The sequence below is a fragment of the Astatotilapia calliptera genome, chromosome 5 (genome assembly GCF_900246225.1).
Source record: "Astatotilapia calliptera chromosome 5, fAstCal1.2, whole genome shotgun sequence".
Lineage (NCBI taxonomy): Eukaryota > Metazoa > Chordata > Actinopteri > Cichliformes > Cichlidae > Astatotilapia > Astatotilapia calliptera.
In genome coordinates, this window is record NC_039306.1 from 17,458,999 (window position 1) to 17,480,172 (window position 21,174).

At 43.9% G+C, this 21,174-nt stretch overlaps 1 protein-coding gene across 3 annotated transcripts in view; it reads left to right on the top strand.

The window, feature by feature from the left end:
- Positions 1–21,174, top strand: part of pax7a (paired box 7a) — a 43,873-nt gene that overhangs the window by 15,490 nt on the left and 7,209 nt on the right. For all 3 annotated transcript variants that reach the window (XM_026167672.1, XM_026167673.1, XM_026167675.1), the window contains exons 5-7: positions 5,444–5,643; positions 12,548–12,713; positions 13,184–13,380. In XM_026167672.1, the coding sequence (XP_026023457.1) occupies positions 5,444–5,643; positions 12,548–12,713; positions 13,184–13,380 (563 nt within the window). The remainder of the gene's footprint in view (positions 1–5,443; positions 5,644–12,547; positions 12,714–13,183; positions 13,381–21,174) is intronic.

Genomic DNA, 21,174 nt, shown 5'->3' on the forward strand with positions numbered 1-21,174 from the left:
CTAAAGAGCGCGATTCTGTCAGAGAGACAAGAGGAAAAAGTTTGGGAATTTTCCTGAGGAATGCCAACGTAAGAGAGCCTAAATCTCCTGACAGTGACAGGAGGAGATTTTGCGCTTGGCAGCAACAACGGGACAGTCTTCGGGTTCACTTGAAGTTTTTATAAAGTAATAGATAACTTTATGGAACGTTATAGACCTTAGAGCTCTGTTTCCGGTCTCACTTTGCTATCTTACCACTTGAAATAGATTTTGGGGCAAGTGCCAATGGGCCTCAGCCACTTGCTACAAACTAGTAATCAGTATGATATGCATGAGACAAAACAGAAACCGCTGATATCTGTCCATAAAGGTGATCTAAGAATGATTTTATTTTAGATATCTGGTGGATTTTCATGTCCTTATGTATACTTACACATCTTATCCAGATTCAATTTTACCTAAATGTCAAAATACTGCCCAGAGAAGGTCCTTGTCAACAAGGAGAAAAGTGATAACGCTTTCTGGCCTATTACCAGACGACCAAGTGAGCAGTTAACCTGGTTTTGCCACACATGCAGCCTTTTGATAAATTATTTGGTGTGTTGATCTGACTATTTTATTACCATACAAACGAGTAAACTCGAGCTGTTCCGAGGTTATGCGTTGCTTTCAGAGTTTTGAATTTGTTTTTCACATGCGGGGAGATAACTACAGGGGGAATAAAAGATTATTCATAGAGCGTCTGTCTATAAACCATTCTGGTTATCGCTGTCGTCTATCTTGTATTCACACGAGGTTCCTATCTCAGATACATCCTGCAGTAAATGCCTTGAATCATATGCCTCCTTTAACTTGGCAACCCCTTTAGGATGAACAGGCAAGTGCATTAAGCAGAGATGCCGCACCATTCTCCAAAAAATGCAAATTGGGAAGTTGTTAGTTATTTGATGTTGCTGCACGATCCACCCCCCGCCCCCGAAACATCCCTCCACTCCAGTGTTGGTGGTTGAATCGCATGCAGTCCTGAGGACAGGCAGGGCTGTTTATATGCAGGCCTGGAGCAGCAAAGACAGCACAGAGACAGATGCATGTCAGAGATAGCAGATCCCATCTCAGGCAGATGCCTCTTATCACAGGCCTGTTTGCATAATTAGGCCTTTTGATATTCACCCCCTCTGACTGACAAAAAGTATAATTGCGGTATCAAGTACGACAAAAGGTAGGCACAAAATAAACAAGTCAACATAAATAGGGAGAAAAGATGTGGTGTTATTTTTGTCCTGTGGGAAAAAAGAGGGAGGAAAAAACACCATTTTTAACTAAATCTGCTGTCAGTCACAGTCAACTGGTGTGACTCGGTGCTCACAGGCTGGTCCTGTGAATGCCTGCAAAACAGAGAGCGTGAGGCCTGATTGTAATTATGCTGGAACTAATATGCTTTTCAAAATGAGCCATTATGAGCTAATGCTGCACTGCCAAAGCCCTGTCTGTTTTTGTCCCTCTGTCTTGGATAGTTTGCAAAGGTATGGCTGATATTGAGGCCATGGGTTATGATATCAGAGACAGCCTGACTAGGATGAGTGCCACTTTACTTGATGCTAATACTGCTGACAGGTGAGATAGGGGATAAAGCACCTGCACTGCTGCAAAACCATGATTTTTTTTCCTTTTTTTATGATTTTGAAAGTAAAGTTTTAATCTTCTGGTAAAATGGTCTTTTGTTTTTGCATTGTAATTCCTTCCCCAAAGTATTATTTTATTTATATATTTTACTTCTACATAAAAGCTCTAAAATAGTTTTATTTATCAGTCCCGAGCTATCTTTTTCTTGTGCTTTTTAGCACCAACTAAACGTATCAGATGCACAAATTTGGCCAGGATTTTTAAATGCCGGGCGGGCGTGAAGTTTATTGGTAGGATGACGTATCGTAAACCTGTAACCCCGCAGATCATGTGGTTAATTGTGCGGATTGATTGGACAGCTGTCCGTTTAATCAGGATTACTTCAGTGTCTCGGGGGTAAAGGTGGAGGACCGGAGGAGTCCGAGGGTTTGGAGGGAGAATGCGAGGAGCCCTGGAGGAGTAGGTGGGGAGGGGGTCGACATGAGGACGAGTTTTGAGGAAACGGGGTGATGAGGATCCCATCTGCCTGTGTTCTGTCTGCAAGGTCAGCAGAGGAGCATCAAGCAAGAGAGCAGGCTTTAAACCTCACAGTAACCTTAAAACTATTAACTAGCAGCTCGAGTCCTTCAAGACCAAGAGGAATGTGCTATCTAAAAGGTCTGCTCAGAATTAAAGCATCGCTGACGCAAAGTCACGCTGAGGTGAAAGGATGTGGTTCTTCACATCTGTAAGCTTCACGTGTACTATAGACCCCACCCCCACCCATCACCACCCATCACTTATTTCACTATACCAACAATAGTTCGTATAATAAAAGCAAAACTCTACAAAGCAACAAACCCACATTAAAACCTTAACGAAAAATTGCTAAATACTAAATATAATAAATATGTTTGTTCTAAATAGACCTCCTATTGAATGATATAGACATGGATGTGAAACATCTCAAGAAAAAAAATACAAATATGTGTTTTTTGATGGCTTTTCAAAATAAATACATCTTAAATAAATCTTAAAAATATCATAAATAAAATCTGATTAATTTTCCCAGTTGGTAAAATACTAACTGCAAAACAGAATAATAGGTGTATATAAAATGTATGCAGCTGATCTGCACAGTAGTAAGGATGTGTTTACTTGTATCACTGACTTTTTGCCTTCTTAAACTTATCAGATCAGTCATATTTTGGGACTGTAACTTGTAATATTGTAGATCAGTGTTGTATTATCTTCAAGTCGGTCCTTAAACCCGTCTGTGCAATAACCATCTCGTTTAACCAGTGCTAATTTGAATCTTTATCAGGTATTTACTTTGACAAAGCAGAGTGCAAACCTGATTAATTCCTGTTTATTATGGGGCACAATTTTAAATCAATGTTGAGGGAAAACCTCAGAGGGCCCCTGGAGGAGAGTACACGACACTAATCGTGCCCACTGGATGCCACATAATTAGATTCTAATTGCACAATAAGCAATGAGACAAGGCATGAGTGGTTTATCAATATCCCACGAACATTTGAATGGAAATTACAGCAGTCGTATTATATAAAGGTCTAATCAGAATGTACCTTTTTTGTGCCGAACAGACCATTAAGGAATTGACCTTGACAGCCCTGCAGGGATTTTGTTCAGTCGTATTTTGTCTTTGTCTGTTCACCTTGGCAAATAAGTGAGGAGAAAAAGGAGACATGAAATTTTGATTTTAAAGTGTTTTGTATCGAAGACAGCTGAAGACGTGGCTGTTTTCTCTGTATGTACTTGTGTGTGCGTGCATGCGTGCTTGTGTTTAACTGGCATATATTCAGACCACGTTTTAATTCCTCCGCTCTTTGGATAGACTTGTCCTTTATTGCAACTCCGCTGCAATCAGCGGCGGGCTCTCTCTCACCCAAATATAGTCAGCATATAGATGAGTTTCACATCCAACCCCGTTCCCAGTTGGCTCCATACAGCGTGTGCCGTGTTCCATTTTTCCTTACTCATTACAGGCAGGGCCGCTGACCTCGTGCTTCTGGTTCATGTACGAGAGCAGATGTGTTGGCTCTGCGGGGCTTAATGACGAGCAGAAGTACAAGCTATTGTCTGCTGAGGTGCTTAGGCGTCATTTGCCTGCTAATGGGTGCTAAATGTGACAAAGATTGCCACATCAGCTTAGCGACAAAATAAAGTCAGTGAAAAAAAAACCCCACCTCGAACAAAGGGGAGGACAAGAAAATCGGTTGAGGAGGAGAAGACTTTGGTGTCTTTTTCCGAACCCCTTGAGAATGTGTCGGCTGTGGCCCCGGCGTCTCCCTGTAGGACACAGAGGTGACTTTGGAAAGTGATCCGCAGACCGCTGGGCTGGTCTCAAGTGTCGTCATGGCAAGTTATTGCCCAAATGGATGTACGCATCCTCATGAAAACCAACAAAGGGATATGTGGTGTATGTACATATTCAACTTTGTATGTTCAAGGGTGTTCTGCAGCGGAGTGAGCTTGTGCTTCAAGAATCAATCTTTATTAAAAAGGATAAGACTGAAGAATTGATTTAATGAATGCGGCCTCATGTCCTGCGGACACATGTAATCCGCAGAGAATCATTGAGCATGAGCTCAGGGGGACAAAAAATGTTCGTAGAAGACTCATAGAGTGGCCTGTAATGATAGTCTCCATATAATCCCATAATTCCTTGTTTAATTAAACTCTGGAGCTGGCCTTGAGACTCCGCCAGCTCTGTTGCTCTTTTGTTCTCACAGTTGTTATTTGGAGGCCAGGTCTGAGTATTCTTTTGTCCACTTATGTTGAAAGATTTGACTAGAGTGAGCTACGAGCGGAGATTGGAGCTGTAAAACAACAAATCAGTCGCAGGCGAGACACTCAGGTGAGCAGCATAGTTTTTTATTCGAGCTGAATGGCAAAGGGCCTCTGTCAGAGGCGGAAATCTCTTCATGCACCCTCTTCTTCAGTATCTCTCTTTATTTTCCCTCTCCCACACTTTCTGGACTGTGCGTGATGCAATCCAACTAGGCCTGGAGCAACACTGGCACATCACGCAGCCTTGTCAATGTCTCAATGAGGAAATTATGAAAATATGAATTTTATGACATGAAATGAAAAGGGCCATGTAGTTTGAATAGACATGCAGAGGAGGTGAAAATGATGCAATTTTCTAAATTCAGTTATAATGGTAATGTGCAATGGTAATGCATATTTGCTGTCAAAAATTTCCCTGTCGGCCTGGATTGTACGGCTTTGTGCTGTATCTATATTCCTCGAGCAAAAATTCAGCTTAGTTGAATGCCTAAAAAGTAATGTAAAATGTGTTCTAATTCATTTAATGACAGCAGATGGAAACACATGGGACTGAATGGTTTTGGTGTGATATTGTGTTCTATTTTATACGTTTTGGCTGCACTGTGTATGAGCAGTGTGCCCTGGGCCAATGACAGAGAAAAGCAGGGTGAGGAGCAGCAAGGTGGCCTGTGCAGATTAACCCCTCTACCCACCAACACCCCACTCCCCCTCAGCTCTCTGCATTCACAGCCTCTGGGGCCCCTCTCAGAGGCAGGATTGTATATCAGGGGCTCTTCTATATTAAATAAATATCCACAGATTAAGATAATATTCTCCCAGTTGTATACTGAGAGAAAAGTAGCTGTCATTTGAATCCACTGTGTTGCCAGTCCCCCACTCTTGAGACTACAAAAGAGGCTCTTTTAGAATCCATTTAATGCTGAGTTTATGATAAGTTTCAACCCATATTTGCGGCTATTTTCCCCCCTCACTAGTCAGTATATTCACATAAAAGGCTTCTTAGCTTGTTTTCATTTAGTGGCCCTCTGTCCTTTCCTTTTCCCCTCAGGTAACCGGACAGATGATGGTTCAGATGTCGATTCTGAGCCCGACTTGCCTCTTAAAAGGAAGCAGAGGCGCAGCCGCACCACTTTCACCGCCGAGCAGCTGGAAGAGCTGGAGAAGGCTTTCGAAAGGACGCATTATCCTGACATCTACACCAGAGAGGAGCTGGCTCAGAGGACGAAACTTACAGAGGCCAGAGTACAGGTTAGACAAGCAGTGCCAGTACTCGGACTGATAAGCATGCACACTGTGATGTAGTCAGACTGCATGAAAACGCATTTCCGCTGGTGCTCGGCTGTGAAGTTTGGATCATTTTGAGACCCCTTTGTCTGAGACATCAGTACACAGCAAACATCGCTTTCCAGTTAACTCTGAGAACATGCAGCAAACCTTGTTACACTGTGTTTAGTAAAAAAAAAAAAAAAATGAAAGAGTTCCAGTGATTTTTGATGCTGCAAACATCCACCTATGAAATCTTAAAGGTTAATTTACATGAAAAATTAGCAGCACAGTGCTCAGTAGTTTATTTGTAATTTAGGTACATTACTCCTTTAAGAAGCGCATGTGTAATTGAGGTTTAGCTATGCTTTGTGCAAAAAACCCATCAGTGCTGAAAATCACTGAGGCCTAGCTCATACAGAAGACTTAAGGGATTCTGTGTTGCATAAATGCTAACATCTAACTAAAGCAACAACTAAAGATACTGCAAAGAGCAATATCTTTTTCCCAAAACCTAACATTTGCCTTCTTTTACCCATGGTACTGGTGTACACATCCATCAGGGCTATATTGCCCCTTTTTGTCATACTTCACTGTTGCATGTAAGGAAGCTTGCTGTCTACCATTATCTTTCATGTTCAAGTACTTTGACAGAGATACTCCCCTCCTTCGCACCTCAGATCCGGGGACCTGTCCTACAGCCTGAGTGCCCTGCAGTTGTATGTAAGCTTGAAGAAAGATATGTACAGTAGAGTTATAGCAGCAGCTGTTCTACCAAAGACTGAGGGAGAGAGAAAAAAAGGGAGAGGAGAGAAAGGGAATGCATTCCTGATGGATTTCTCATTTCGGCCTTTGGCCAGGATCTCATCCCATCACTTTCAAGCTCGCCGCTGCTTGTAAAACCCACCACATATCACACAGGGCTCTTCAGCCTCTCTGGGGACCCTATGCTCCGACAACAACATTAATCAATCAACTGCTAGTAAAAAAGAAAAAGGGTCTGGGGCACCCCTCTCCTCTTACCACAGTCATTCACACTACCCTAACCCCTCCAACTCCTCACTGCATGCTAACTGTGCATCACACTCCAAACATGCAATTGGGTAACTGATTCCACACATGTCTTTGTCCATCTTGAAACCCCCCAACAAGGATGTCCAATATGTCTGAGTGTGTAATGCCTCACTCAGGGAAAGAGAAATGTATCTCACCGCTGTTACAAGGCAATATATTTGAGGGGGGTTTCTTTTAAAAGTGTAAGAAGCGAGTCAAGACAAGATAGTTATTTTATTGATTTAAAAATAGCATTCAATTTTGCATTTTGATCGGACAAATATAGCCACACAAACTAAGCAAACCTTATGACAGAGGTGATATAAGTATATACATCTTTGTAGTGCACTTCAAAGTCATCAGGGAGCGTGGTCCCTCTTTGGGTTTAAAAGAAAAATTCAAGCGTGACTTAATGTGTATCTCATGTAAACATGAGAGCAGGAGAAAAAGAACATGAAGCGACTGCTGCCTCTCTGCTGTTAGATAATAGACTTAAATGATGTCATGTGAAAACCTGAGGAATTTGAGACATGGCTATAATTTGTTAATGCTGTTTTGCTCGTAATCTAATTCTTTAAGGCTTTGAAAGTCTCAAAAGGTCAACTTAAACTTAATTTTCTGAGAAGGTTACAAAGAAAGGGACTCTGGTAGCCAAACTATATTAATGCCCAAAGTTGCCCTACAGTGTGACGAGCATGTTTCAAGGATTGTGGTTCTAAGAATTTTCTGATAGTTTTATCTCTGTGTTTCCCCAAATATATCTCGGGGTTTGTGCTTAATGACTACTGGAGATGCCACATAAACATTTCAGTATTTAAACAGTGAGAGAGAATAGAAGCTAAATATGAAAGGATGTTGTTTAAATGTAAATTTGCCAGCTTGTGCATGTGAGTGCTATTTGTATCACTTGGTTTGGGAAATTTCCACCAGCTGGGCTTACATATAGGTGCCCAAATGGCCCATCACAGGGCAGAAGAGAGGAGACCCTTTGGCCTGAGAGAAAAGCCTCTCCAGCACAGCTGCAATGACGTATCTTCCAGATGTCGTTCAGAGACTTAACCGGTGTTTGGGGCTGAGAAACTGTCCGTAGGAAGGGGGGTGTTGGAGGAGGCTCATAGACTCATATTTTAACTCGTATGTGTGTCAGCTGTCACGGCTCGCTGTTATCCATTTGTCATTAAACACAGCGATAATGTGAAAAGCAGTTTTTAGGTTCGGTGCAGAGGTAAAAGCACTCGTGCGGCAAGCACCTCTGCAAACATGGCCGCGCTGGCGCTCAGCAGCCAGAGCTCAAAGCCGTGTTGTAAATTAAACCGCTTGATTCTCGCTGAAGTGATGAGTGTTTGGCTTAGCGCTGACTCACAACCCAAACTCGTAAACAGAGCTAACTCCCTTGTGTCTGCCCTCGCCTGCCATTTTAAGACCCCTTCACCATCTATCTTTATCAACCTCGCTGTCCCTTTCAGCAGAGCTACCAGCACTCCCTTACCACCCCGAGCCCTGCAGTGGTTTTATCACCCCAACTGACAAATTGTGGGATATGATCCATATCTCTCAGCAATTAGTTCCAGCCTGTCTCAGTAGGAGGGGACACTGCCAAGTCTACCTTCACTATATCCTCCACTGATGCAGTATGCTCTGCCACTTTCCATCTGATAACCCCTCAGTTTTAACAGGAGCAGGCAACAAAGCCATTCCAGGAGAGCAGCGCTTGTGTTTGCTCCCTGTGTTGAGGAGTGGACCAGGATGGGGAGAGCTGCGCAAGCCTCCGTAAATCAGCTCTAGCAAATGAAGCAAATTACATTCCCCTCTATTTAGACTGAAGTTTCCAAAGAGACTGACTCCAGAGTGTCGGCTGAGGCTCATCATCTCAGCGTGCGGCTGCTGGCTAGCTTTCCCGAATCTGTCACATAGGTCCCCTTTCATTACCAATAAACATTCTGCATGTAGCTATTATAGGTAGTGGAATCTAATAAGGTATAAGCATTGCTTTTACGAAGTGTGCAAATCAATTTGGTAAAAAGTTTCTCTCTCTATCTGTGGCTCGCGCTGACCTGTTGGTGCATGCAGCGAGCAACAGGGAAACAGGCCTCGGTGGAGTCTGTTTGCCGGGCCGGCCTCTGCATCTGTACGTCACAGAGCAGTGTAGCTGAATTCAGACTAATGCTGATTCAAACGTTCCAAATAGCTGGTGAAAATATAATCTTAATGTCAAAAGGTGATACACAGTTCCCTGACTTTTAGGTCGTCATTGAGTTTCAGCAGAAAAGGCACGATGGATCGATTGTTGCCACAAAATCCAACGGGCAACTACATTCCCGCCAGTACGGGTTTATTTTTCATAAAGGAATAAATAGGATTTGTGTAGATTGTACGGGAGAAATTGTTGCAATGCATCAGTGTGAATGTTCTAACAGTTTCTTATTATTAGAATTTAAATGACTTTGGTACAGTGCTTCTGTACTCCTGATACTTATCAAGCTAATCCCACTCTCCTCACAAATTCACACTCCTAGCTACTTTAATTAGCATAGTGCCAGTCTGGAAGGCAGGCAGGGAGGGAATCAGAGAGAGGGAAGTGGGGAGTGGGGGGTAAAGAAGAAGAAGAGGGGAAGGCGAGAGGAGGGGAGGTGTGAGGGAGGAGGTGAGGGGGGTATTGCGTGGTGTGAGACAGAAGAGGATTTGTGTGTTGAAGCTGGTTGCATCACCCCTCTGTGTTTTCTGTGGATATGAAGTCAGCAGCACATTTTGTTTTGTCATTATCTCGGCTCTTGGTATTCATCTACCGAATGGTGCAAATTGGCTCCTGAAAGGCGTCACACATTCAGTACTTGTCTTTGACAAAATAATTCATGGAGGATTGTATAAATGGAGAATCCTGAAATATGAGTGATCCTATTTAAGAGAAACAACACTGACAGGTTTTTACTGCAGTGCAGTGTCACGCCTTTACAGTGTTAGTGTGAGTGTGTGCGCGCGTGTGTCATCACCGATCGGCGATAAGAAAACGCCAAATGCCACTTGATCGCTGGGAGTCGATTCTGCTGGCTGAGGGTGAATGGAAGATTACATGCAGCGAAGAGATGCATGCAGCTAAACACAGACACGAGACTTAAACTGTCCTGCTCCTTGTCGTATTTGCAGGGGTTTTTTGTTTTTTGTTTGAGATGTTTCAGGTTTGCATCTACGGCCTCTACTCTGGTTGCACTCGACAACAATCTTCACTCCCAATGTTGAGTTTTAGATCTCCTCTTTTCGCCCTTCCTCCCAAAACTTCCTCCATAAAGATCCAGAGCTGCTGTGCAGGCCTATCCAAGTGCACTAGATGCAAAAAACAGTTTAGTACATGAAAAACAAAGCACAAGTGAGCCATTGGAATTCAACTGCACATTTGTAGGTAGATAGGGAGTCATGGAGAAGTGCTGCAGCTCTCTGTACTGCAGAGAATTAAACCGGATTGGGGATAGCAGAGGAGAATCTGTGGTCCAAGGTGACTTTGTGATCAGGTTCCAGAGCGCAGCCTCAAATCCTCAGCTTCAGGCTGTGTGTTAGTCAGTGTGAGAGTGGATGTGTGCATGTATAAGACTGTGCAAGTAATGTATGCATGTGTGTGATAGTGTACAGGCTCTTGAATACATGTTTATCCCAGTCTGTGCTAAGAGCCCAGTGATTGCTGGAGAAAGCCATTCAGTCTGTGATGCATGCTCATCTTCCGTCCAATATGTTAAACATTGCATCCACTGTTTGTGCATGTTGACAGAGCTGCAGCCTGTATGGTAGTCTGCAAAACTTTCACTGTTGAAATTCTCAGAGTACTGCAGATTTCAATAAATCATGATGATATTCCAGAGTTTTCTCTGTGTGAGACTTTCCAGCAGCTGGAACAAGATGAGAAATGATTGAGATCAGACCCCTGTGCCGCAGAAATAGCTTTTCCATAGTAGCATGATAGATGAAATGTATATACTAAATTATTTAACTGAACATTTGCACTAAACTAAATTTGCACAAACTTTGTATGTCAGATGTTTTCAACAAATGTTCACAATTAGGACAAAATAGGTTTAATTAAAAAAAAAAGTAGCTTGAAGTAAAATATATAAATATATAGGCAAAGTTAACAATAGGAGGCTGTGAATATGTATCTGTGAAAAAGGAAAATGGTGAAAGCAAAAAGTGACTTCAGTGTTTTAAGCGTTTTTGTGGCTACCATGATGGAACAGCTCCTTCCTAAGCTCAGATGACAAAGGGAGAAGGAAGTTAAAGTGAACATAAAAGACGAGTGGGGTGAGTCGATGAGGTCGGAGGTGAAGTGGCACTGCGGGGTGGGGTGAACGGGAGTGTGTGGAAGGAAGGGGTGTACCCCCCCGTGTCCTCCTCCCCTGAGCCTAGGCAGCTGTTTGTCTGGCCCAGTTGGAGCTTAGTTCAGACTTTGGACCACGCTCCACTACATCCCAATAGCAGAAATTTCCCGAAAGCCACACACACCACATTTGTTTTGGAATAGCTGATTGAGGGATTCAGACGTAGTCTTCAGGAGCAATCGGGCTTGAGATAAAGATTTCCTGTTGGTTTTCCACCTGCATAATTGAGGTTTGCCCTTTTCTCAAGTACCGACACAGTCATCGCCTGTTGCATCTTATTTTCTTTCTCCTAAGCACTCGCTACTAAACTGAGTAATAGTCAAAATAAAAGAAAGGAAAAGAAAAGAAAAACACCAGAGGCAGTGAATGTGTTTGAAAAGAAGCACATTCAAATTAAGATCTCCGACGGGCTGAGATCCCTTGTAGCCTCTACAAGTTTATATGTATGTTTGTGTGTACAAAAAGAGGCAGCCCCCAAAAAGCAGTGAGTATGTCGCTGTGTAAGTCCCCTTGAAAGTGTCCCTCTTTAAGACCTGTTTAAAAGGGACGCCCCCTCTTTGTGTCCACTGTTCTCTGTGGCGTATGGAGGGGCTTTTGTCCCCTTCTTTCATGTGCTCTCACAATAGCCCTGGCCGTTTGAAACACAACAGTAGATGAACTGCGCTGACAGTGTATTAAACTCTGATGAATTGCCTGTGCGAGGCATAGATCAATGTCCTTCAACCCTTAGCACACAGTGAAACCCGGGCCTTGTCTTGGTTAAATGGAACAGGTTGCAGGATCTTTTCAAAAGGGCTTGATTATATTCATGTTTTGTTGAAGCAGAAGCCTTTTTAAAGTGTGTAAATCTTTGCCGTTCCAGAGGGTCCAATTTTTCCCCCCCTTTCATTCAGGGAAGTGACATTGTCTGTCTGCGCTTCAGTAGCGCTGCTCATTTTGCGAGCATTTTTGCTGTTTGTAGCCTTAGAACTTCGCGTTTCGACTCTGAAGTTAAAACCTGTTTTTTTTCCCCTTTAAAAACAACCACACAGCCACACTGAAACAGAACAATAGCTATGAACAAGTTAACTGTGCTTCCAGAAATGGGGAAAATGGGCCTCCCTCAAAGCATGCAGCAGCTTCGCAAACATACTCGAGGTGTGTGATGCGGAGCTTAGTGACCTACCTCTGACCTTTAAACGACTCCTTCCTTCTGAAGTGGACTTAGGGCAGCCTGTTTACATAGATCACAGCCTCAACCACTTAAGAAAGACAGGGACCACACTACTGAGCTCCTACAGCACCAGCAACAACACTCACGCCAACCAGCAGATTAATTGCAGGTGGCAGGAGCCGGCAGACTCCACTGAGAGTCTAAACAGACTCTCGTTAAAAACAGACGACGCTGAAAACAACAGCTGAAAATGAATCAAATCAAATCCTGTGAGCCATTTGGATTCATGCCTTTTACAATATCTGGTTTATTCCCGCAGGTCTGGTTCAGCAACAGGCGGGCTCGGTGGCGCAAACAGGCCGGGGCCAATCAGCTAGCTGCCTTCAACCACCTTCTTCCTGGAGGATTCCCACCCACGGGGATGCCAACTTTACCCACATACCAGCTACCAGAGTCCAGCTACCCCAGCACCACACTATCACAGGGTGAGGTTGACACAGCATCCAGCCAAAATATACTCTATGTTCTGTTCTCGGAGTGTAATCAAATTTAGGTAAATATTGCATTAGTCCTGCTTATTTGTGGTATGCCATCCATATTTTTTGTGGTAATAGTGTCATAAATTATGTCTGAATCATGTGCAGCATATAAGAACCATGCAGCGAGCAGTTATCTTTACAATCACATCTTTGTCACAGTGGGACAAAAATAAGGGTTGTATTATGAGCAAAGGTCATTTCTGTCCTTTACGCTTTTCCTTTGTAAAGCTGCATTTCTACGTGCCAAAGAATACACTGGCAGGACACCTAATGTGTGACTTATGACTGACTGAGCTCAAACTGTGAGGCCTCTGTGAGGATTCCCGGTGGGCCTCAGCCCAGATTTTAAGAAAATTTTAAGAAATTTCCCTGATTTGTTCTCACCTGTGCTCATGTGTTGTTGTTTTTTATGTCAGAGGGCAGCAGTACATTGCACAGGCCCCAACCCTTGCCTCCATCCTCCATGCATCAGGGAGGTCTGAGTGCTGACAGCAGCTCTGCTTACGGTCTGTCGTCCAATCGCCACAGCTTCTCCAGCTACTCTGACACATTCATGAGCCCCTCAGCATCCAGCAACCACATGAACCCCGTTGGCAACGGGCTCTCCCCGCAGGTCAGTCCACTGAACTTTCATCACTTGTCTGCATATTCCCACATAGGTGGTGTTCACACTCTTTAGTGTACCAAAGTCCCTCCTCCCCCTCCTCTTCTCACACTTCAGAATGTGTAATTGTATTTGACTGCAAATTAAAATTCAGAAACAGCGTGTTCAGCAAAATAACTGCCAGTGTGGGCTTTTATGTTCATGTTCCAAAGCCCTGGATTTATTTTAGCTACTCTAAATTGCTACATTTGTAAAACAATTGGATTAACATCAACAAATTAAAATTCATCTTGATAGCACCGCAAGTACTCAAGCTGCTCCAAACAGCGGTTTCGACTTTCCTGGGACATCTAAATCCTGCACAGCACAGAGAGAGAACACATGCAGATGAAATAATTAGCTAAAGCTTATAAATGTATACCCATAATCTTCTTCACGTAATTGTCTGCAGCTGGAGGACTCCAGTGCTATGTGTGATTTTGTTCATGTCTTTACGACGCGATTTACAAGCATCTCTGAGCAGGGTTGCACATGCTTCCCTGTAAGTTCACCTTGCTGCTCACTTTACCTCCTTTTTTAATATTACGGGGACCACCTTGGGTTTCCCTTTGAAATAAAAAAGGACCATCCCCACCCATTCTCCTTTTGCCATCTCAAAGCACGCGGCTATATGTGCACATTTGTTTGCCTTCTTCTCTCTAAATTGCTGGATTTCAGATGTTTAACCTCTTTGGACTCCTCCATTAATGAGCGTTTAAATAGGACTCTGTGGTAAGGGTTGAGCTTTAAGTAGCAGAGAATGAAAAATGATTTGTATTGATGCAAATCGTGTGTACGGAGTGAATTATACACAATTACCCATCAATACTGGCCAGTCTTGCCCACCCTCACCAACAAGATGTGGTTAACAGGCAGAAAATAAGATTGAAATGGTGTGTAAAGAGTTGAAAATGAATTTCAATGCTGCATTTGTCCACAATTACCCCGTCGTTCACACGTGTTTTATTGGGAGTTTTTTTTTTTTTTCGTTTTTTTTTCTTCAAATATTTCTCAAAGCAGATTGGAAACATTCTTGGTATTACCCTCTTTCTTCAGAGAAGAAAGAATTAAGGATTTTGGAACAAAAAAGAGATTTTCTCTCCTTCTGGAGCGACGGAGGATAACATGGAGGCTCACAGCGTGTTTGATTGTTAATCGTGGCACAGAGGCTTTAACTGCTAATGCTCTCACTGCAAACCTGCAGAAAAACACCAGGAACATGGAGTCTTTTTTTTTTTTTTCATTAATGGCTCTCTAATACTGGCGTGGGGTACACTGCCGCTTTCTCTCTTCGTAGACATTCCAGAATGTGTTGGGATATTAAACATTTCCTGTCATAGTGAGGATTAGGACAGGAGCCTTTGGGCAACTGTGCAGCCTGGATTTTCAGTATTCAATTACTCTATCGACATGGTTTGACAAAAGTCTTTGTATAAAACAACCTAAAATAAACTTTATTTGTTTATTGTCCTTTTTTTTTAGATTTATTTCATTATTTTTGAAGTTAAACTGTGTGCGTTTTCAGCTTTCATGTGTGGGGGAGTTTCCATATGTATATGGTGTGGATGTTTTGGCTGCGCAGTAGTTTGCACCACACTGAAGAATGATGTGTGGCATTCCTATCAGTCTCTCAGCGTGGACATGAATGCTCCCACTGACAGCAGAATCAGAGTTCACTCCCTGGTGCAGCATCCCGCTGTGCTGGGCAGCTCCTATCTGTCCCCCCTCTCACTTCGCAAGCTCGTCACAGAAAACTCACGACACAGAAAATTCACAGAACAAACAACCACTTTAACATCTCAGAGTCGGAGAGGGCTTTGTCTTCTCCTTGCATTTAACCGAATTTCAATCAAACGACGGCTGGGTTTCATCTTTGGAAATTATCGGCACGTGTTCCACACCTCGCTGTTTATTTTTCGTGTTATTTTTTTTTATTCCCCTGTTTTTTCTCCTCCTTTCCTGTAATTGAAAAAAAAAAATCAACACAAAGAGACTCTCTATCGAGATGGAAATGAGAATATGATATTGTAAGTTACACACGGCATCTGTTTGCTCGAGATATGCTTGTGCATTGGAATGTGCAAGCTATTTCTTCAAGTGCCTGGCATTGATGGCCTCGCGGTTGCTGTAAAGATTGACAAAAATTCTCTGATTCGCAGTAAATGGGCTGCGGTGGCGAGGTGCCAAGCCTGTAATGGAATCCTGCAGCGTTCAGCAGTCCCGACAGGAGCTCGCGTCCATCCCAATCCCATAACCTATCCCGACAGCACACATTTTCCCATTACAGGCAGTGGAAAAGCCATCCACACTCAAACTGGTTGCTGTCATTGTGGGATATACAGCGTGTTTGGCTGGTTGAGGGAGGCAGTATATTTAGGGGTCATGGGAGTGAAGCTGTGCATGGCTGGGCAATAGGTATGAAACCAGAAGTGTGTTTTGTTGTTGGCCTTGTTTCATTTAGCAGCACAGCAGGTGTTGGAAAAAGGTACAGGCAAGGGCATCGAGGTTAGGCATTTCAGCCATCCTTACCTGAAGATTTAAGCTTGACGCCTGCTTTTTCTCTCTGGTCTTTTTTTCATTTTTAATATTCCATTTGAAGTAGACCTCTTGACCTTTCATCGCCACGATGAATTTTGCACATGTAAAAAACAAACAAACGAGCAAATTGGCATTCTTTCAGCTGAAGAGGTGCACTTTAACAGGCAATCATCTCTCAAGCACGCAGCACATTTTCAACAAATCCCAGTAATATGATGCTGCAAGATACTTTTCAAATGATTCTTTGAAGCAGCATTCATGGCCATTGCATTTGCGTGAAACCATTTGGGCTGAATTCCTCATTATTGCATGACAGGGACACCTGCTGGGAGAGGAAAGAAAACAACGGCACTTGCTGAAGCCCAGCGAAAGGAGCTCAGTGGCAGAATTTCTAGAAATATAGAGGAGGAGGGGGAAAAAGGGGAACGGGAAGCATTTCTCTTGTTGAATCAAAGTGGGAAATGCATGCAGGTTCTGTTGTAGGGTGTCCTTATGATAAGGAGACGTGATAGGGAAAGTGGGAAGTCTGTGAGCTGGATAGGTATGGTGGATAGAGATTTTATTGCTGTTTTGATGAAGGAAGTTCACAAAGTTTTGTGAGGAACTTTTTTTTTCTGTTTTGCAGTTTTATGAAAGTGTTGTGTGTTTTGGAATGACAAGGATGTGTGTCTGTGTGTATTTGAGGGCCTTTGGGCTGTGTGAGTGGGCCGGGCCTCCACACACGCACACACACACGTACATGGGATCAGAGGCAGAGCGGCTCTCACCCCTGCCTCCCTTTGATCTGTGTCCCCAGGCCTGCCTGCCCGCGCGGCGCTGCACCGTACCACGCACGCTGACACCATGCTCACCAGCGACTCCCCACAACTGTCTGAGAGAGATAAGCCAGGGGAGACTCCAAACTGTGCTGCTGCTCTTCCATTAGCTAGCGCAGACGCTTCTTTTAAAAATGGGATGAATTATTTTTAAGAAGCAAGCTCTGCCGTTGCCAAAAAAAAAAAAATGGAGAGGGGAAAATGTACGGAACAATCTGGAGCTCTGGCTTCATTCCGCCTCCCTCCCTGACTTCTAACAAGACATTCTGCACCTGAATACCAATGAGAGGGGGAGATTCATGTAGTCCCCCACATTATTAAAACTTGGGCATTAAGCCTCTCACCGGGCACTGTGTCAGCTGGCAGGCTCCACTGACAACAAATCAAAGGGGATGAGCACATAGCCTGCATTCATAGCTCAGCCACTCGCAGAGCAAGTGGGGGAATACATACTGGTTAATTAGAACTCCCATTAAAACAAATACTGTTTCAATTTGGCAAGTATAAAAAAAGATGTAAGAGGCTTTCAGAAAAAAGAGACCTGCTGTCGGCAGTTGCCAAGAAAATCCAGGGACTGTAAATCATATCCACTGGCTATACTGTTTCTGCACAGATTATTAGTGTTTGCTGTTGTTTTGCAACACTTTTGAACTCTGAGGAAAGATTTTCTGTCTGCGACACCGAAGACGTACCTCTGCGTGCGCTGGCCTTCTGCTTTGTGACAATACATCTTGTTTTTGTTTTCGCCGCTTGCAGACGAGTGTGACGTGACTAATAATTTTCTTGCTCAGCTTAAACTTGATGCTTTGTGACAAAAAAAAAAATGCTGTATAAGGAGCCACCTTTGCAGCATGCATGCAAACCTCGTTTTTTTCCCCCTTGCAGCAGAGACAGTGCTTTAGCTCTCTAGCCCCTGTTTATCTGAGCCATTTGTTGCTCTCTCCATCTTTCAGTCTCTTGAGCAGCCATGTGCTGCCATTTTCTCTTACGTTCCAAAATATCTTTGGTTGGAGCTTGGTGTATTCATAATCTATTTTTCACCTACCAACCTTCCTTCTCTCCGCTTGGCTTTTTGTCATCCAGCGATGCCTTGCCAATAGTGCTTTGCTCTCTCCCTCTCCCTCTCTCTTTCTCTCTCCCCACCTTCCGCTCTTGCTCCAACTCTCTCCCCTGGAGAGGCAGCTCTTCTCCCTACGCCCAGATGAAAGGCTATGGCGGACAATAAAAATGCTATTTAAATGCAAGGGTGTTTGTGTGCGGGTGAGAGATATTTCCTGCTGAAAGTGAGCTGCTGCATCCTGATAAATAGTAAATATAAGGGAATGTGATTTACATTTATCTTGCAGAGGCAGCCAATATGAATTTCAGTAAATCCTAGAAGATGGGGATTTAAGGAGGAAAAATGACTGAGACTGATTCACATGCTGTGTGTCCCACGCAGTTGAAATGCCTATAAGGTGGAGAGCGGCACTGCCTTTATGAAAGTATAGGCACAAATATCGATCCTATCTAAAATAGCTATTGCACACGGGTGTACGCAGTGTCACATGCTCATCTGGCGGGGATTTCCTTCCTCATACACAGACAATTTGAAGGTTACTTGTATCATCATAATGATAATAATAGTCATAATGTAATAATGTCTGCAGTAACAGCCTGCTTCACAGGTGAAGTGTCTGTGAGGCATATGCTGGGTGACCTGTCTCTTCGGGGTGAAGGGTCAGGGTTCAGGGGGTCATGGGATGGCTTGAGAAGAAGGAAGGCTAGTTTGCTGTGAACCTGCCCCGCTAGCCAGAGGTTTGGGATGTTGTCTAGCTGCATGTGGTTCCTTTTAGTTCCAGATGCCACTCTGACAGGTGCATGGCTGTGATTAATACTAGCTGACTTTTTTTTCCCTCTCACCCATTCTGTCCGTCCTTCTTTCTGTTTCTTTCTCCCTGTCCCTCATTGGTTTATTGGCTCTCTCTCACTCTCTCTCTCTGTCCTCTAACCTTCATCGTCGTGGGCTCATTCTCGTGACCCCTTTGCAGAGTTTATACCGTGCTTCCAGCTTTCACAAGGGGGGATCGCAAAGAAAAGGAAAAACTTACTAAAAATAAGCTTCATTGCGTGTGCATCTCTGTCTCTCACTCCCTTCTACATCCAGACAATAAGATGAGAATATGGGAGGTAGTTGGGTCCTCAGCTGGTTGTCTCATGCAGCAGCTCGCCCCTTCCAGTCTCCAGCTGAGAGCTATTTCACTATTTATTTACATGTAATTATGGCTATGAGGTGCAGATATTAACACTGTCAAGAACAATTTGACCTGACATTTTTCACTAGACCTGGCCCCTGCTGTTTTCAGCAAACAACCCCCACTCCTCCCCCCTCCTCTTCTTCTTCCTCCCTCTTCGTTTTTCTCCTTTCTCCCTCGATCAGCCTTGCTTCTTGCTTCTCTCACACACACACACACCAGGCCCTGCCTTGCTGAAACCACTCTCCTGGAATCAGAAAATCTGCCGTTTAATTTAGAAGAGGCGTTGGAGCAAGGTGCGGCGAGCTGAAGTCGGTGTGCATGTGTGTGCCCGCTTAGAAGGGGCCTCTCTTGTTCCCAGTGGCTGAATCCATCCCATAGTTACTCAAGCATATCACTAGCAGAGAATAGAGGATTGCTCCCCACACGTTCTCCAATTGCAGCCCAATAGACGGTATATTAACCTCTGGTTAGTGCGGGGCCAAGTTTATAGCTTATGCTGTGGGATGTTTAAGAGGGGAGTGGGGTGGGGGTCCTTTTTCCAACTTGAGCAGCTGTGCTTTCTGGAACGCTAAGGCCGCTATGAGCATTTAGCTTAATGGAAATTTGCAGTAACAGAGAGGGAGCGTGTCTAGCCTTTAAAATAAATATGAATTTTATTCCACTTCCGCTCATTTAAGCTTCCTTTGGTACGTGTGAACAGCTTCATGGAGCACAGAGGGGAGACGCACAGGCGCAGAATGGCTAACATGTTGTGAGGAGTGACAGCTTGTTCCAGTGCCCGCTAATCGTCCTCATCTGTGCCTGACATGTCAATGCCCACATTCTGTCAGTGCCAATCAGCCACTTAATTGAACACAATTAGCACCCCACCACAACCCCCCATTTGCATTACATTCTTCAAAGGCCCATTTCTCTCCCTCCAGCACCAACCCCCCCACCACCACCACCATTCTACCTCTCACTCTGCTTCTGTCTCTTCATCCTGTGGCACTAGTGGAAGACACTTTTCAGTTTTTATGAATGTGCCGCGGCCAATTAACGCAGTGGCATGCAGGCCTGAGCCCGTCATCTGCTGCCTGCCACCATCCTGGCTTTCTGCTGCGGCCCCACACCACCCCTCGCGCCACCTCCACCGTGACCAAAACGCTTTAATTCAATTTATGCAATCACTGTTATTTTTAAATAGTCATTTTGTCTGCTCAGATGAGGGGCCTTACTGCCCGCTGGGCCGGCCTTCTCATGTGAGGGATGGGGGGAAGGGCGGGACGCTGTGTGAGCAGGAGTCGTCTGACTTGGAGGGGGGAGTCACTGATATTTTCATTTGTTATTTATTTCCTTCATTTTTTTTGTTTGGTTTCATGTTAAGTGTTTGATTAGGATTTTAAAAGATTTAAATCAAGTTTTCATGTAACATTTAATGACCTAACATAAGAAGTCTGTCTGTTCTTTGTGTCTTTCTATGTATTAAATACACACATTTCTATATAGTTAAGGTTTTATTTCATATTTTGACTGTTTCCAAAGTCAGACACTTTCCAGACTTCTGGGCTACAGAAATAAACACTATTCTCTTCCTGTAATCACACCCCGAGGACTGGCCTTCAAATATTGATCTGAAATTCAGTGTCATCACTGTGGATCTTTAATCGTTCTTTGCTGGAGCGAGTATCAGCCAGGCAGATCTGCTAAGGTGCACAATGTTATTCTGCACTACTCAGATAACTTACAGACATTTGGAGTGCTCATTTTTCCCTGTCTGCCCCAGTGACCTCTGCCTAACTTAAAGGTACATCTTGGGGGCATTTTGATTTGGGCAGAACGGGGAGGTATCGGTGACAGAGGAACTAATCCAGTATTGCGCAGATTAAGAGTATTTGTGGAGCGGGGTGTGTTGGCGCTGGCGCTGGGAATGGAACAGAAGGGGCTCCTATCAGCTCTCCAGGCAGGCTAGCCCTCAGGCCAGTGCAGTCCTACAGGAGTCTTTGTACTTCCCAAAGCCTCCACTCTCCTCTCGCTCACGCTATATCACTCTCTCTGCTGCCCCCCTCGCCTTCTTTCTATAGGCTATCATATTCTCAGCACTCCATTTCCTCACTTTACACTTGTGAATTGGTGTTGTTTTAATCCAGTGCAAGGGTGCATTCTTCTTATTATCAGGTGCAGCAGGGACGACT